A 17,904-nucleotide genomic window follows, 5' to 3' on the forward strand; every position below is an offset into this window, starting at 1 on the left:
GTATAGCCAGTGTTCTAATATAGATTTTCTGACTCCAAATCTCACATCTTCCTGAATGTATACCCTAGTCCCTGGGGGAGTCTCACCAACACAAATCTCAACCTGTCTATAACTTGGTGAGATCTGAAGAATGGCTTGAAATACACAGAAGTTTCAGTTACACTTGAGCTTCACATGCCATCCATCCACTCAGGGCATTACATCATCTTCCTGCTGCCACTGACCTGCTCCTTCACATCTTGACCAGCATCCTGTACACTCAACCCAAGACTTGGACTTCCATGCCTGGTTTCATTATTCACACTAATTAGGACCTAGGTATAATAGAGGTGGAAGGTGAGTAGGTTGAAGTATATAAACAGAATTTCAAAGTTCTGAATCTCAAAGATCTAAGATGTGACCATGGTAAAGCAGGATGGGGGAGGGTGGTTGTTGTTCACCCTTCATACTGAAGGAGGACCAGTGACATCATGATGTTGGGGTCAGAATACAGTGTGCCCGACTGTGTCTAATCAGTCCAATATGAGCTTGGAAGGCTCTACCACAGGTTGGGCACAAATAGTCCATTTCTACATTTAGGATAAAGATGTCTCTGGATTTGTACATCTCACATTTCTGTTGTGCTGATATAATTCTGCTTTGCTCATAGAACATAGCACCTTCTTTGACGTGGGTATGTCATACTGGGCAGTCCCATGCCAGTATATCCCGTGTCCCACAATCAGTACTAAAGTTTTTCAGAGAGACCTGGAGAGTGTCCTTGTACGGCTTCTTCTGTCCTCTGTCTGCATGCTTGCTTTGTGCTAGTTTTTTGTAAAAGAGTCTTTTAGGTAAACTTACATTTGGCATTTGAACAGTGTGGCCTGTTGAAGTTGCACTGAGTTTGAATGCTTGATGATTCAGCTGAAGAGAGGACCTCAGTGTCAGGTATCTTGCCAGGTAATCTTCAGAATCTTCCCAAGGATTGTCTTTAAGAAGGTGGAAGAATTGCACGGTGAGATGATTAGAGGAGTCATCAGCATGAACACCAAAGTCCCTGAGTATTTTGACAAGGGATTGTACTGGAGAGTAAGACTGTAGCTGGCACATCAGTTACCAAGAAAGTTGAAAGTGATCTCCTAGGTTGTCGATAGCAGCAATAATGCTGGGGAAATAGGCTTAGGAACGGAAAATGTGTGCTTCAGAAGAGTCACATGTGATAGAGACAGCCAAGAGAGTGAAGGTAGGATGCTACCAGCAACAATCTTTTCTCTTCCCAACCCTCTTCTGTATTATGCAATGCAGCATCTAGGTGGATGAGGAACGGGGGGAAAGGAATGGTCCAGAAACAAGAGTGAGGAGCAAGATGAATACCAAATCCCTCTTTGATGCCTGTGATATGGAGAAATCAGGAGGAAGAGTAGCTTGTGCTGGAAAGGGTTGCCAGTGATGAGAGAAAGCAAGATGTAGTTGATAGTGTGTTGTCTGTGGAGTCCAGAAGACTTGAGTACTAATCTCACCTCTATAATTCCTGCCTGTGTGACCTTGGGCAAATCATTTCACTTATCTGAGACTCAGTTCCTCATCTTTAAATTGTCAGAGTTGGACTCAGTGGCCTCTAAGGTTCTGACTCTTAAATTCTGTTTGATCCATGGCTGTAGTGACCTCAGATGATAGCCAGGTTTGGAGAAAAACATGTAGATAGAAGGAATGTTGTTTGAAAGGCTTAAGGATGTTTAGAAGATTATTGAGAATAGGGCAGGAGTTCCAAAGGGGTTAGAATAAGCTAGGAAATGTATGAACTGGATGGGAGATGGATAGAGGAGGAGCAGGACCGATTAGAATAGGGATGAATCCACAGATGGGCAGAGAGCCAAGGTTAGGTGTGTTGGTTCAATCCGGGGGAGCCTTCCCATTCTCCCTTACCTTGCCCACACTTGGTGTATACCTATGCACATATATATATATATATATATATATATATATATATATGCTAATCTAACACTTCTAAATTCATATTCAGCAGAATTGTGAATGTTATTTCATTGTATTGTTGATCAAAATTATGTAGTCATCACTTGGAAAACAAAGAACTAAGTGAAAACAAAACAGAAGTTGGAAAAAAAACAAAACCATGTGTGTATTTGTGGTAGGGAATATGAATCATCTTGCCAGCCCTGGATTTTGATTCCAGTGCTGTATCATGAGGGGTGCCAAATTTATCGTTCTGGACATTGAAACCCATAACTTAAGACACTCAAAATTTTTTTGAAAGTGTTAAATGAATCTGAACCTTAGCTGCTGGCTTTTAGTGAAACATGGCACAGTAATCTTCTTGAGATTTGTGTTGAAAATATCTTCTTGGAACTGGGCTTGAGACAGACTTTTAGGTGTCTATATGACTGTATAACAGACTAGATTTGATGGAATGGTACTGGCTTAGGACATAGCTTTGGCTAACATCTGTCTTGGACGGTTTTCCAGTCCTGCCCCAAATGTTCTACTACATGGCTCCACGTGGAGTGGGGAAAGAAAAGATTGTTGCTAGCTCTTCCCCCAGTCCTAGCTGTGAAGTGTTAGAGGCAGTGTAGCATAGTGGATTATATCCTGGCTTGCATTATATAAGACCTGAGTTCAAATTCTGATGCTGACAGGAACAGTTTAATGTTGGGGAAGTCATTTAACTTTTGCGTTTTGAGGTCACTCTCTAGGACTTACCTATTAAATCACAGATGTTGTGAAATTCCCCCCTGAAGTTCCTCATACTGATGAAAACACAACTCATGAAAAGCGATGTTAAGTAGCATCAGCTCAGTGATTACCCCCAACCTTGAGCCTATCAATTTACTCTAACATTCTGTTAAACCATGTGAATTCGCCTCATTACTTGAGTAATGGAGTCACTAGTGTCACAATTATTTGTACTTAATGATTTGGTGATTTGGCCCATATGGGCCCTCTCTGCACTGATGTAGCTTGCAACACCTGTGCAGTTGAGTGGATGGTCTTCAAGGAACAGTGTAGTCAAAAAAATTCATGACCCTTTAAGGGCTGATCTGGTAATGACCATCTCTTAACAAATCTTGTCTGGTCCTTTGGCTGCAGACATCACTGCACACTTGCTAAAAGATTTTCTAGCTTTATATGGGAACCCACTAAATCTGGCATTCTGTGGCCATTGTCTTTGAGAGCCAAAGGTTAGTACCACTGCATAGAATCTCCAGAGTAAGATTTTAATGCATTTTATTAGTGTTTTTTGCCGTTGCATCACTTAAGAGAAAATTTTGCCATACCTTTTGTGTGATATCTAAATACCAATTGCTTTGTAGAATTTAGAATTGTGAGAATTTCACTAGTTCAAGACCAGTCATCTAAATATCCCTTCCCCTACCTCCCCAATCCCAAAATGATCACAAGCAAGAGGTTTGTTTTCAGAATCTTTAGCAAGTCTGATTTGATTTTGGGATTCTGTAGCATGAGTCAGAGGCAACAGCGAACAAAATAAGTGACTGAGTGTTTGTGGTTGCTCACATGCGTATGGGATGTGTTATATTGCTTTCGCTGCCAGTAACACATGACTGGGTCAGGGTGGAGGCAGTACATACAGCACACAGAACTGTGTGAAAAGGAGAAAGAAAGAAAGAGAGAAAGAAAGGAAGAAATTCAACCTAATTATGATATTTATGTTTAACCTTCTTATCAGTACCATTATATACATCAATTAGAAGACTGATACAGTAGGGAAAAGGGCAGCCCCTCTGAATCAGCTTGCATCAAATTGGGCCAGGTATAATTTGTCTGTATAAGATATCCAAACATAAAAAGACTATAAATTGTAGGGCAATCCTCTATAATCTATTAGAAGTGTTCTGCATTGAAATGGATATTTCTTTCTGTTGGTATGTTTTCTTGGAACAGAAAAAAGTAGAAGCTAAATAAAATATAGAGTTGATATTTTAACTGTCATGGAAGTTGACACAAATAAGACTCAAGTTTTCATTCTGTTACAGTTATGGATTTCCCATTCCCACAGACCTTGCCCTTTACTATGACCCATTTTGCTCCTGGCTAGAGGTACCACAATGTCACCCTGGGGAAAATGTTCTCAAGATTTCCAACTGAAAAAAAATTCACAAGAAAATCTTAATAACTTCCCAGCCCTTCAGTCATGGACCGGCTGGTTGACATTCTCTCTAGTGTAAATGCCTGAATATACCCAGTTCTCAGGAACTTCATGAAAAATTATTTGTCAAATGAAGGAAAACACTGTATGAGGGCCCTTTGTGTAACTTTTTACACAAAGTTAAAGAGTTTGGACAAGTACCAAAATGTTAAGCCTTTTTGAGTCTTTTTTGAACCTTGAACAAGGAACCTTTTCAGTATCCAAAAGGAATTTTCTTAGAAGAAAGCATGCAAACTTTCAGTGTTGTTTAGTCTTTCCTTTCCCTTTCTTTCTCTCTCCATTCCTGTTGTTCTGAGCTCTCTCTCTCTCTCCCTCTCTCCTTCTCTCCTTCTCTCTCTTTCTCTCCCTGCCTCCGTCCCCCTCTCTCCCTCCCTCCCCCTCTCTCCTTTCCTCCCTCCTTCTCTCTCTGTCTCCCTCCCTTCCCCCCTCTTCCTTTCTCCCTCTCTCGCTCTCTCTTTCTCCCCTCCCTCCCCTCTCACATTATCTCCTCCTTTCCTTTATCTTCTGGATTCCTTGTCTTCATTTTGTAGCATGTCGATGCCTCACAATTTCATTAGATCAGTAAGTTATGTGGTTGTGATATGATTCCACCATCTTTTAATCATGGAGGCCGGGGGTGGGGAAGTAGTAGGAAAGTGGGGGTGGGTGGTGCTTAGTTAATGCTAAAGAAACTGGAACAGCTGAACGTTTGAACATTCATTAAAATATGTCTCCAAAGTCCAACCCTAAATTGAAAAAATTAGTGTTAAAAATATCTGAAATGCACAGCCATAATGAAAGTCAGCATGTAACTTCTGCAATTATATCAACTGCTTCAAGTGTTACGATTGCCACACGCGTACAAATGAAACACAATAAAGACTTCAGCCCTTGAGTTCATGCTTCAGGCCTCCAATTATTTTAAGTAATTTCTCTCTTGCAAAGCATGGTAAAATGTAGATTTGAAGTCTTTCCCCACTCTTTGTCAGGAATATAGTAGCATTCTCACTTCCTAATAACAGTTCACGTATTAATTTTCTCCGAGCAGCTGTCATTAATTCATCATTGATCTGCATTAACAAGATAATTACAAAAGCTACCCTAATAATTCCAGGTTCTAGGTTTATAATGCTTTTTTACCTGGCTTTCATTAGAAAGGAAATATGTAAAAGAGAAAGCCAACCTCCTTCCTCACCGATGAAGCTTCTTTAAGTGTAGAGAAATCAAATGGGGTGCCATTTGTCAAAACCACTTATTCAGCAAGATTGTACAACTTAATACACTGCTTCGCCTGTAGTTTGCATGTAAATATTTTTTGTTATTGAATTTATTGAATATCTCTTTTTGAAAGGTCTTATGCTGCCAAGTGCCAGTCCTTTTGCCTTAGAGTATCTCTTATACCTTCCATTCCTGCCACCATAGTTTAGGTCTGTAATCACCTCCTGTTGCTTCTTTTGTCTCTGTGTCTCAAGTCTCTTCCCTTTCTACTTCACCCTCTATAAAGTACCTGAATTAATCTCTCTAATACCTAGGCATGAATATATTACCTTTCTGCTATAAAACCTTCAGTGTACTTCTTTGTCTGCTGAATACAATATAGACTATTCGCTTTGATGGTTGAGCCCCTCCCTGGCAGTGCTCCAACCTCCCCTTTCAAACCACGTTTTATGGTGCTTCCTTTTGGACATTTTATGCTATAGCCAAAGTGGGCCCAGATTACCTATTATCCTGTTTAACCACTCTGCACTATTTTGCCCTTGTGACTTTGTGTAGTCTGTTCCTTGTGCCCATTCTGGGGAGAGTATCAACAAACACAGGACCCCACTCCCATTCTTGACTCTTCAAAAACCAATTCAGATGCTACTTCCTCTATGAGTGATCTACCCAGCCAGATACAATCTGTCCTTCTTCAAATTTCACAGGCTACTGACCTCTAATATATACTTAATAATATTTGAGCTTGTATCTTAATTATTTATGTTCATGTCTCATCTTCTTACTATACTATAAGCTTCTTAAGAACAGGGATTGCATCTTATTATGTTGCTTCTCCACCCTGTCGCACTTTGGACCTGGCGCTCTCTCTGTTAATACCCCTATCTCATGTACTTAGTGTGAACTCTATTGTGTATTATAGCTATGTATTATAAAGATTTCAGTGCTAGACTCTAAGCTTTATAAGGGCAGGAACTGTTTTTTTTAACACTGTTTTCTGCATTCAATAAAGATTTATTGAGTTGAATCGAATTGGAGATTTTTGAAGGCTAAAATAGTTTATTCCTGGACTAAAGGCTTTAAGAAAGAACTAAATGTTGATTTACACACTAGACAGTATCCCTAGAAAAATGTAATGGAAAAATCACAAGGGTGAAGGGGAGAGGATAAGTGTTCATATATTATTATATTAATTATATAATATATCAAACAATAATATATAATAATGTAGTATATAATTAATATTTATATATTAAATAAGTATTTATATAGACATGTATATTATATAGTAGGTAGTGTGTATATTATATACAGGTAGTGTGTTAAATGCTTTATAAATATCATTTCATTTGATCCTCATAACACCTCTGTGAAGTGGGTGCTGTTATCCTCTCCATTTTACAGTTGAGGAAACTGAAGTAAACAGAGGTTAAGCGATTTGCCCAAGGTCACACAGCTGTTAAGTGTCTGAAATCAGATTTGGACTTAGATCTTCCTGACTAGAGAAGACCTTGCTGTCTGTCATGTTAGGCAAACAAATTGGTCCAGAGGCCTAGAAAATGAGGCCTATGGGGAGAGAATTCAAGAGGAAGATTTATTTATCCAAATAAAGGCAATATTGAGCAATTTACAATATAGTCATCTTTCAGTTAGTAATAATAGTTCAAAATACCTTGGGTAAATTAAGTCTCTAAATGAATCAAAACTAAAAATTTTGTCTGCTTTTTAATGGAACTTTCAGCAAGTAGAAAAAGTGACTAAAGTAAGCTTTGCTCCCCGTTTTCCTTCCCAACCCATCTTTTGGTGCTGAATGGGCAATGAAGCCGCCAAAGGGTCCAAGAAAAAAAGGGGGCAAAGCCAGGAGCCTGGAGAATCCACAGGCTACATAATAAAATAATCAAATATCTTCTTATCATTCCAGATGTGCATACAGAAGCTGTTCAAGCGGCCCTGGCTAAACACAAAGAAAGGAAAATGGCAGTGCCAATGCCTTCCAAACGCCGTTCTCTGGTTGTGCAGACCTCGATGGATGCCTACACACCTCCAGGTAAGTAAATGCACTCATCCATTGTCTTTCCTATTCAGGAGAATGTGTGTGTACCTGTATGAGCACATGGTGAGAAAATAATTGATTTTGGGTTCCTCACCCAGGATTTCTTTCATTTTCCAAATTGTTGTATTGTAATTTTGAGTTTTGCAGTGTTTATCAAGAAACACAGTACAGATTATAAACTGGACTCTAAAGCTCACTTGAAACTCACCTCCTTGCAGGATGGCCAATCTTTATATCCTTAGTAAAAAGCCTTCATTACATCTCAAGGGACAAATATTTAAGAAGCATCTTCTCTGTTCCCAGCACTGTGCTAAGCACTTTAGAGATATTATCTTGTTTGATGTATTAGAACATGAAATCCTTGAAAGCAGACAGATTCACTTTTGTCTTTTTGTCGATAGTGCTTAATGAGGGGCCTAGAACATTGTAAGCGCTTAATAATTGCTGTTTTGTTTTGAGTGGATTGATTGAAGCCGCCAAACTGTGACCTGGATGCACTTTCAAACCTCTCCAATGAGTGTGTGTGTGTGTGTGTGTGTGCGTGTGTGAACATATATATGTATGTAGGTATATATGTATGCATGCATATGTATGCATGTCTGTGTGTGTGTGATACTTCCTACTTTGTGCTTCTTTCCTCCTCCCCAAGTCATTGCCTTAGCTCTTGCTTGTAGACGCAGATCTGCCTTGCTTGTGTGTAAGAGTATACAGGGTCCTCCTCTTTTTTTTTTTTTGATGGAAGAATTATAAGGAGCTACAAGGACAGCGAAATAGCAACATTACATGCAAATCAAAGTCAGTCGTTGTTACTGAGTTCTGAACTCTCAGCTTCCATAGTTTATAGTTTAGCTCTGAGGTTTTGTGTGTATGGAGAAAAGATGGCATAGAATCCAGTAAAAACCAACATTGTGTTCAGATTTGTAACTTGACCTGTCCTCATCCAACTCCCAAGTGACTGAACTGAGACAGCCTAAAAAAATAAGGCAACAGAGCTCATTATATTGAAAATTTACAAGGTACCTCCATCTGTATTCATGGTTTTTGTGTGAGCCTCCAAATGGTCCTTTCTTTTAAGGACATGATTTTCTATTATTTCTCTTTGTCTTTTATGTATTTAAACAGCAAATATTCTGCCTATTTATAAACATGTTATTTTAGCATATGGTGAAGTTTAATTACTATACTTAATTTTATAATGAAATTTATTTTCCATGTTTTTCCAAATATATAATGCAAGGAAAACTCATCGTTATTTTTGTTCTTTTCATTGTTAGATGACAGAAGTGTCTTGCAGGGATAAAACAGATTAGAACTGGAAAAAAATGGGAAATAGTTAAAAGCCCAAGTAATCTTTGGAGACATGGGCCTTTCCTATAAACATTTTTTATAGGAAACCATAAACTACATCAAAATGTAACAAGCAATATGTAGTTACTTTACTTTTGACTGCCCTTGTATTTATATCACTCATTTACATACGTATATACATTTCATAAAGAAATGTATCATATATATGCATATGTACGTGCACATGCATAAACACAAACACCTATAAATCATCATGACAAAAGGTAAAATCCTTGTATTTTTAGCTTTCTTTGAGAAACATACAGGCTCATTGGCGGGAGTCTTATTTTGGCTGTAACATTTGCATTTGATTATTTGCATAGCATTTCCATGCACTCTGCATGAATAATTTCACAAATTGTCATCCCATCTGATCCAATCCAAACCAACAAACATTTCTTCTTGTCATCCGGCAGTCACGCAGGAGTCATGGTGGTGATTTCACATGGGATGGCTTTGAAAAACCATACATGTCATGATCAACATCATGCTTATCCAGAAATTTTATTGAGGGCTCTCTTTTGTGTTCAGTACTGCTCTGAGCATTTTATAACCACATCTGCTAAGGCATAATCCAGCCTCCCCTTGTTTGCATTATTTTCTTTCCTGGGATCTTGGTGACCTTTAGAACTTTGCTCACTACAGAATAAACCCAGCATGTGAGTCTCTGCTTGGAATGAATGGCTCCTGTACCACTGTCTCCTTTTCTGGGTATTATCAACCCAGGACTGTTATTGCTCAACTTACTAAGAATTACCATTTGTCTCCTTGGGGAAGGATTCCTTTAACTCTGTCTTAGGTCAGCTTGGCACATAAAAATAATTTACAGGAGCTACAATTTATGTTGTGCGTTTTTTTTTTTAATGAGCAACTCACAATCCTTCCCAAGCTACAAAGTTATTATAATCATAATCAACACAATTAATAATGCCTTTTTCCTTTATAACTTACAATAAAAGGAATAGAATCACTATTGCTTATAACTGGATCACATCTGCTTTTTAGTGCCTTGGTAATCATTAGCAGTGTGTACATTGATGTTCCACTAAGCAGTATATAGTTTTCCACAGTTTTTTTTCAATTCCCTGTTCCCCAGGTGACTCACTCAACAATAAATAGGATGCTGAATTTGAAGGGAAATCCTGACGTCTTGACATTCCTACCAGATGTGGCCAAATGTCTGTCATTTTTATTTTCGGCTCTATAGGAGGCACAAACTAGGGACTGCTAATTCACAGTTAAAGTGGTACACCTTCATGGCATCCATTGCTGTGCCTGTCTTCTGGAATCCTATATGAAACTTAAATCTGGATTTTGGCTTAAGTAGAGAGTATTTATATTTTCTTGCTGGACTGGCAGAGTTAGAATCAACTGGTTAGTCAAGAACTGGTTTCTGAGAATACCCTAGGAGTACAAAGCATGGTATTGAGAGCTGTGAGAATGTTAGCTTCTTGAGACCCTTCTTTGTACCTTGCCTAGTGGCTGACCTAGAGTCAGGACTTAATCCTTTTTTTTTTTTTTTTGATTAAGTGAGTACACTGGAATGTCTGGGTAATACCATTCCATTAAGTAGAAGAAGTATATAGAGGAAAGGTAGATTTCCCAAGGAGAGTTTGTTACTGAAATACCAAGAGGTGCTCATTATAAAGTACTGTCAAGCCATGTCAGCAAGCATTTATGACATTCTTCCTAAGTTCTGAGGACTATGCTAAGCACTGGGGAGTCAAAGAAAAGGCAAAACTTGCTCTCTGCCCTCAAGGAGTTCACAGTCTAACGGGGAAACAGGCAAATGACTACATATGGGACAAATTGGAAGTCATCTCAGAGGGAAAGAATTAGTATTATCTGTCACCTATTTGGGGGGGAAAAGCCTGGCCCAGAGAAAAGACATTTGAGTAGTGTGCATATGGGCTCTCATCGATGAGAAATGTCTAGTCCTAGTCACTTACTAACCTTGTCTATTTCTGTGTAGACACCTCTTCTGGTTCGGAGGATGAAGGCTCCGTACAGGGTGACTCCCAGGGAACCCCCACCTCCAGCCAGGGCAGCATCAACATGGAACACTGGATCAGCCAAGCGATCCATGGCTCAACAACCTCTACCACGTCCTCCTCTTCCACGCAAAGTGGAGGCAGTGGGGCTGCACACAGGCTGGCTGATGTCATGGCTCAGACGCACATAGGTAAGGAGGGGTTAGGGGATACTTTGAGCTTTCAATAGCCCCTGCTCTCCAAGGGACTGATGGGTCTGTCTCCTTTTTGTTTTATTCCTCACATCTCTGGCTCTAATTTTAACATATCTCTCGTGTCTGCACCACAGAGAAAAGTTCAGGGCCCTATCCTGTCTTGACTCCAGGTTGCCATTGGTGTGGGAAGTTAAAGGCATGGACTTCTTTCAGCTATCTCTGGAATTGTAGTCCCTACCACCAGAGATCCCCCTAGATCTAAATCACTAGCACCTTTTTTAATCATTAAAAGAAAAAAAGAGCCTCATTCAGTAGAGGGCAACTATTTTTATCATTTTCCACTTTTCTTATATTTTGAAACTTTCTTCCAAACGAAACTTTAACCACATTACAAAATATAAGGAAGTATAGTTGTGATAAATTTGAGGTGTGTTGCATGAAAAAGAAGCCTCGGGTTCTACCTCAGTCAGCTTTCTGCTTTATAATGATAGCTCACCTTTATATATAATGTTTTTTGGCTTCCGAACACTTACAATACAACACCCCTATAAGGGAAGGTGGTGCAAGTATTACTTCCCCTATTTTATGGCTAGCAAGAGTCAGGATTGGAACCTAGATGTTTTATGACTCCAGCTCTAGTAGTATTTACACAGCTCTGGGTACCATAGTTGAGAAAGCTTTATTCGCATAAATTATAAATTCATGTCTAATAATAAACTCTACAATTCATATTATGTGTATATGTATTATAAAATTAATATATAATATAAATTCTGTGCATTTTTTATTATTTGATAGTTATATATTTATAGAATTTATATTACATATAAATTAATATAATTATAAATTCAAGCAAATCCCTTTAATAGAACTGCTCTTAAGGTTTTAGGAGAGTTCACCCTGCACCCCTCAGCTTCTCCAACTTTGTTCACAGCTTTCCCTTATGTGGATTTTCTCTTGTTCTTCACTAGTCCTTCTTCCCACCCTTACCAAGCTAAAAGTGATTTTTTTTTTCCTTCTCCAAGTTCCCTATCATACATTCCTTGAACCTCTTCTTTGCACTTGCCACCTTTTCTCATGTATCATAATTATTCATGAAACTCTCTCATACTGCTCAGCATCATGGTATGATTAGATCTGCAGTTAAGCATGCTTGGTTCAGATCTTGGCTTTGCCACCTAATTCTCTGTGTGAAAGTCACTTAACCTCTCTGTTCCTTCATCTATAAAATGAGGGGGCTCAGCCAGATCACTTTTACATTCCCTCCCAACTCCAAACCTCTCATCCTGTGACGTGTTCAACCCCCTTTCCAGACACATTGCAAGAAGAAAATGAGAAAAGAGCTGTGAAAACTCTTTGAAAACGTTAATGGCTCTATAATTTCAAGGTGTTAGTAATACCAAAATTAAATTTACAGATCAGATTTCAGAAACATGAGTTGTGTGAAGTGAGCTCTAGTTAATATTTGAAATCACATTAGTCTGCAAGTGGAACTCAAAAACACAAATGAAGGAGAATGAAATAGCTGTAGTTCTTAGATTGGATTCCTGCACAGAATCCTGTGTCCTGTCAGCATGTTTTCATCCATCACCTGAACTATTAGATAAGTAATTTTCTTCCTCCTCTACCTTGAAAGCATTTGTATTCTACTTCAAATTTGTTTTTAAGGAAGTGCTTAGAACCTTACTGAGAGAAACAAATTTATGAACAGATTAATCATTGCATTCCGTTACCCTTAGTGCCTTCACATCTTGGAATGTTGGAGGAAATTATAGTGTGGAGAATTAAATTTATCCAAACTATGAAAGGTTGCATTACTCATATACGTCAAGTCTCAATGTGGCCTAAATATAGCTTTGGAGTGTGTGACATTTTCAGTAATTTTTAATCTGGCACAGTAATAATGTCCCTAGATATCTGTGAGTTTTCTGTAAATAGGGGTAGAATTTTTAGAAAGAAAGCAAAAAAGGGAAAATGATGCAACTTGATGAGGAAAGGGGAATGGAAATAATTTTTTTTTCTTGAAACAGGATAAAAACTAGTAAGGAAAATGGCACCATTTGGTCTTATCTTGAGAGTTGCTAGTAGGCCAGCTAATAAGAAAATACCAGAGTGTTTTATTTTTGGAAGTAATGCAAAGCGAAGCCCAGGACTGACATCTATTCCCTAATTTTAGGCATTATTGCAATGTAGAGAATTATTAATACTGTAAAATTAGAGTTGGAAGAGGAAGTTTGAGGGTGGATGAAGGGCAGAAAGCTGAAGGTTAAGAGAATGCTCAAGACCTCATTGTCATGGAAAGAATACATCTGAGAATCTTGGACTTGCTTTCAGAGTCCCCTCCCCGATGCCTAATTATTTATATTAGAAATTACGTAACATCATAGATTGTACCTTAACAATCAAAATTCATCAGACTTGTTTGGAGCTAGAAGCAAAGACCTGGCCTGAAGTCATAACATTTCACTGTCTCCTTAGCTTCTTTTTATTGGTGGAGCTGGTCTGAGGTTGAGTGCACACATACCTAGAAGCCCTGACAGTCACATCGCCATATATTGCCAGTGTTTCTCTTGCATTAGTAGTCAAAGAAGTTCTGTAAATAGACACGTTCCCTAAGTGTTCAGCCATGTGCATGCAGTTAGCAGTGTAACAGCAATTCACACTCAGGGCTGAAAGACCGGGCCGCACATCACAATAGCCACCCAGATCAGCAGTTGAAGCATTGTGAAGCCTTCGTTCAAGAGAGGTCAGAGGGACTGCTGATGATCATCCAAGGCCTTGTAGTGAGTCCCATGTACATGTCACATCATGGCAGGGAGCGGACAAAGTCCCATGATCAGGACATGGAAGAATTTATTATCTAAGACTGATATTGCCAACACTGATGTATCTGCAGAGGGCTACAAGACAAGGAAAACATTTACCACATGTCTAGAGGGTAAAGGTGATTATATCATATTTGTGTTCAGAGTTACTGCATCTTTCTGATAGAGAATAGGGTCAGTGACCAGGGAATTCCCAGCCCCCCAAATAATAGACCCAGGCAAAAACCTAGTCAGTAGTGATTGTACTCTTTTTAATGAATTCTCTAGAATCCAGGCAACTAAAATGTGTTTCAGCTTATTAGATTCATACCCTGAAGGGCTGGTGAAGAGGCAGACCCTTACCTGTGTGCATTTACCATAGGATCATAGAATCATAGAATAAAAGCTGGAAGAGACCTGAGAGCTGGAGTCCTTTACTCTTTTTTTTTTATGGACCCCACCTTTGGTGAAGCCTATGGAACCTCTTCTCAGAAGAATGTTTTTAAATGCATAAAATAAAACACATAGGATGACAAAAGAAACCATAGATTATTGACAATAAAGATGTAGTGGGTTTTTTTTTTTAACCAACCCAAGTTTATAGATTCCCTGAAATCTGTCCATAAAGCTCAGATTAAGAACCCTGGCCTTAGAGGCCTTGAAGTCCAACCTTTGCACTTTACAGATGTGGGAACTGAATCTGAGAGAGATTAAATGACTCCCCAGAGTCACACAGGTAATAAGTTTGTGAGACAGAATTTAAACTCAAATCTTCCTGATTCCAGTCCCAGTGCTCTTATCTACTGAACCACCTAGCTGCCTCAAAGCTATTTTTTAGGCACCTGTGGTGAGAACCAGTCAACCAATAAAAATTTATTAAGTCCCTACTATATTACTAAGCACTTTACTGAGCCCTGGGAATACAAGAAGGAAAAGATAGTCCCTGTCCTCAAGGAACTCACAATCTAATGGACCATATGCCTTACCATAGACTAAAGATGACCCTGGCTTCACCAAGGCAATGTCAGCAGAGTACATGCTGGAGTAGCACTTACAAAACTATAAATTCTCTGAGTCTGGATTATACATCTGTTGTCTGATGTTTAACCTTGTTAAGTCCAGACCAGCAGACTAGCATGGTGTCTGTAGGGTGATTAATTTTTAGATATGGCATTACAACCATCCCTCAGGGGACATTTACCAGATTGTAGAAGGGTTTTAATTGCATTGCCTAGGAAGGAGCTATACTGGTGAAACTTTGGATCGTGAAATATTGAGGTATCGTGAGAATCCATAAAGTGACAGCAGTATCAAATACATGATAATGTACCTTGGCATATCCAATATATTCCAGAGTGTTTTCCAACTCTCACAGGAGCGAAAGTACACAAAATATCATGATCAGAGATGGTACTGAAGAGTAATAGCAACCCAGGCATGGTGGCACATGCCTTGAGTCCCAGCTACCAGGATGGCTGAAGCTGATGGTTCGCTTGGGGCATCAGCTCACCCAAGGAAGGGCAATCCAGTTCAGGTTAGAAATGGAGCAAGTCAAAGCTTCTGTGCCATCCAGAATGGGACTAGGGGTGTGAGTAGCCCTTGTTCTTCCAGCTTGATTAACAGTAACGGTACGTTAGACCACAGAAAAAGGAAAATGAAAGAAAAAAGTATTTTACTACTGACCTAGCAAATGTAGAAACAGGTCAGACCTCATTCAGATCAGTCTGCTGCTTCTGTTTAGGAATTGGAATGAAATGAGACACCTATCCATCTAACAATTTATATAAGGAAGCTGACTTTGCTATAGAATGGCAACATTTCATGGTAGATGATGAGCTGGCCTTGGAGCCAGAAGGACCTGAGTTCAAAATCCCACATCTGACACATTTGGGCAAATGTGTCAAATGGAAAACAACTCCTGCCTCTAATTGGGGTACATATTTGTTCTTATACCTCTAGAAGGCTAAATCATCTGCCCTAGACTTAGCTTCCTGAATCAATCTAGTCTCAAGGACTCTTTCAATACCTTCTAAGGAAAAACTACCCTAGTCTATAAGGCAGATGTCGCTCCTGCTATGGTCATCTTTCTAGAGGTAGAAATAAGAATGAAATGAAACAGAAAATAAAAACAGTCAGTTACTTAGAATGGAATTTTGCCTTTTGCCATAAATGCTGGCTGTTAAGTGATTTGATCAAGATCACAGAATCAGTATATGCCAAATATAGTGCTCATACCCCAGGTCTTCCTGGCTGCAAATGAATGATTTAAAGTCACTCTTGTCCATGGGGTTTAGAGTGAAGATCTGAAGATGTTCCCCTCAGACTAAACTCGCTTCCGTCAGAAGTCTTTGGGAGCCTCCTCGTTAGCAAGATATTCAAAGAAATATTTGTAATTTCTTGAGCTATTTTAGTACTCGGTTGATGTTAATGTTGCTCGCAGTGCTTGGGGTGTGTATCAACAAACAAATCCTCTTCAAATTTCTAGCATCTGTGTTCCCACTAGAAAGATGAGAAATCAAAAGGTGATCATGTGCAAGGCAGAGAGTGAATACTGAATACATTCCTCCTCATTGCATAATTAGGCGAGAACCCAGCAATTGCACGTCTTGATTCTAGATTCTGCTTAACCAGCACATTTATTAAGAGTGCTTGAATGGCTTCAGTTGTGATAGTTAAATCATCTAATTCATTAATGTGTAAGCATCTTAAATGTTGGGGATTCTTCGGTATCTTTCTATTGATACTTCCAAACATATATAAACGTTTTTCAAAATGCCAAATACATACATGTTGAGGATGGCTGAACAATATTGGCAGAGATATTACGTGTATCCTCTGCCCTCTCAGTGTGAGGACCAGACTTTTGTCCAGAAATTCCCTGTGGCATGAGCCCATGAGGCTTGGGCCTTCCTTGCCAGGAAAGTCTTCATTGTTATGAAACAAATGCCATTGGGAAAGCATGTTAAGAGAAATGGACAAAAAGCAATTAGCTCAGGAGACTAGGAATTCTTTTGGCAAATTGGAGTTCTTCCATATGGCCCATTGGCATCTTCATCAGTGTCATCATGGCTAGCATTTATGTAACACCTACTATGTGCCAGGTACTGTGTTAAATGCTTTAATTCATTTGATCCTCACAACAACCCATGGAGGTAGGTGCTATCATTATCCTCATTTTACAGTAGAGGTAGACAGAGGATAAATGATTTGCCCGAGGTCATGCATTAATTAGTATCTGAGTTTTAATTAGAACTCAGGTCTTCCTGACTCTATAACTCAGGCCAAAATACTCTTTGTAGACCTGCATGGTCCTGCACGATGTCTGGGATAGAACCAAAGGATGCACATGAGCAGCACACAGTCTGACTCTGAAGTCCATAAGGTCAAAATGACCCAAGCAAGCTGAGTCATGTGGGCAGCAGGCCACCTCAGCTACAGACATTTATACCTAATCCTGGGATCATATTACATAATTGGTAATAAACCTGAGTCCAAGGAGAGACATGTCCACTGGCATTTGCGTAAACATCACTTTCTTTCCCTGTATGTGCTGAGGGACCACTAACAATCTTAAGAAGCATGGAACGGTATCATTTTAAAATTGTATAGACCTGAGGAAACAACCTGTTTTAGTCAGGTCTAATCATTTTCAAGGTAGATTTGAACAGTGACCTGATATTTGAGAATTAAAAGCTTCTCTAAATCAAGGTTTCCAAGAAAATGAATTTAATTATTCTAAGGGAAGTTTGCCCTGAAATGTACCTTGACCTTGACAAAGTAAATTAGAGTGTAGTTCCTGGCCCTAAAGGAGATTATATGAAGTAGTGTTGATACAACCAACATGTGCATATCCTGGGCTGACTGAGGCAGAGGTGGTGGAAGTGGTTTGCTAATGAGAGAGAAATAGCAATTAGATAGTCATTGTAGGTTCACAGATCTAGACCTGGAAGGGACCAAAAAGGTCATTTATTCCATGTCCTTTATTTTGAAGATGAACAAAACTAAGGCTTAGGAAAGTGATTTTCTCAAAGACATGGTATATATTAGAGGGTAGAATTTGAATCTCAATTATCTGAATCTGGACCAAGGACAGTTTCCACTCCACCATGTTGAAGTTTATTTTACCCATCAAAATACAGAAAATTGGTCACATTTAGTC

General features: G+C 39.1%; 1 protein-coding gene across 1 annotated transcript in view; it reads left to right on the top strand.

The window, feature by feature from the left end:
- The window catches only part of DIP2C (disco interacting protein 2 homolog C), a 592,611-nt gene that overhangs the window by 353,985 nt on the left and 220,722 nt on the right, over positions 1-17,904 (top strand). The window contains exons 5-6 of the mRNA XM_036759139.1: positions 7,278-7,403; positions 10,729-10,938. Of these exons, the coding sequence (XP_036615034.1) occupies positions 7,278-7,403; positions 10,729-10,938 (336 nt within the window). The remainder of the gene's footprint in view (positions 1-7,277; positions 7,404-10,728; positions 10,939-17,904) is intronic.

Source organism: Trichosurus vulpecula, chromosome 5, assembly GCF_011100635.1.
Source record: "Trichosurus vulpecula isolate mTriVul1 chromosome 5, mTriVul1.pri, whole genome shotgun sequence".
Lineage (NCBI taxonomy): Eukaryota > Metazoa > Chordata > Mammalia > Diprotodontia > Phalangeridae > Trichosurus > Trichosurus vulpecula.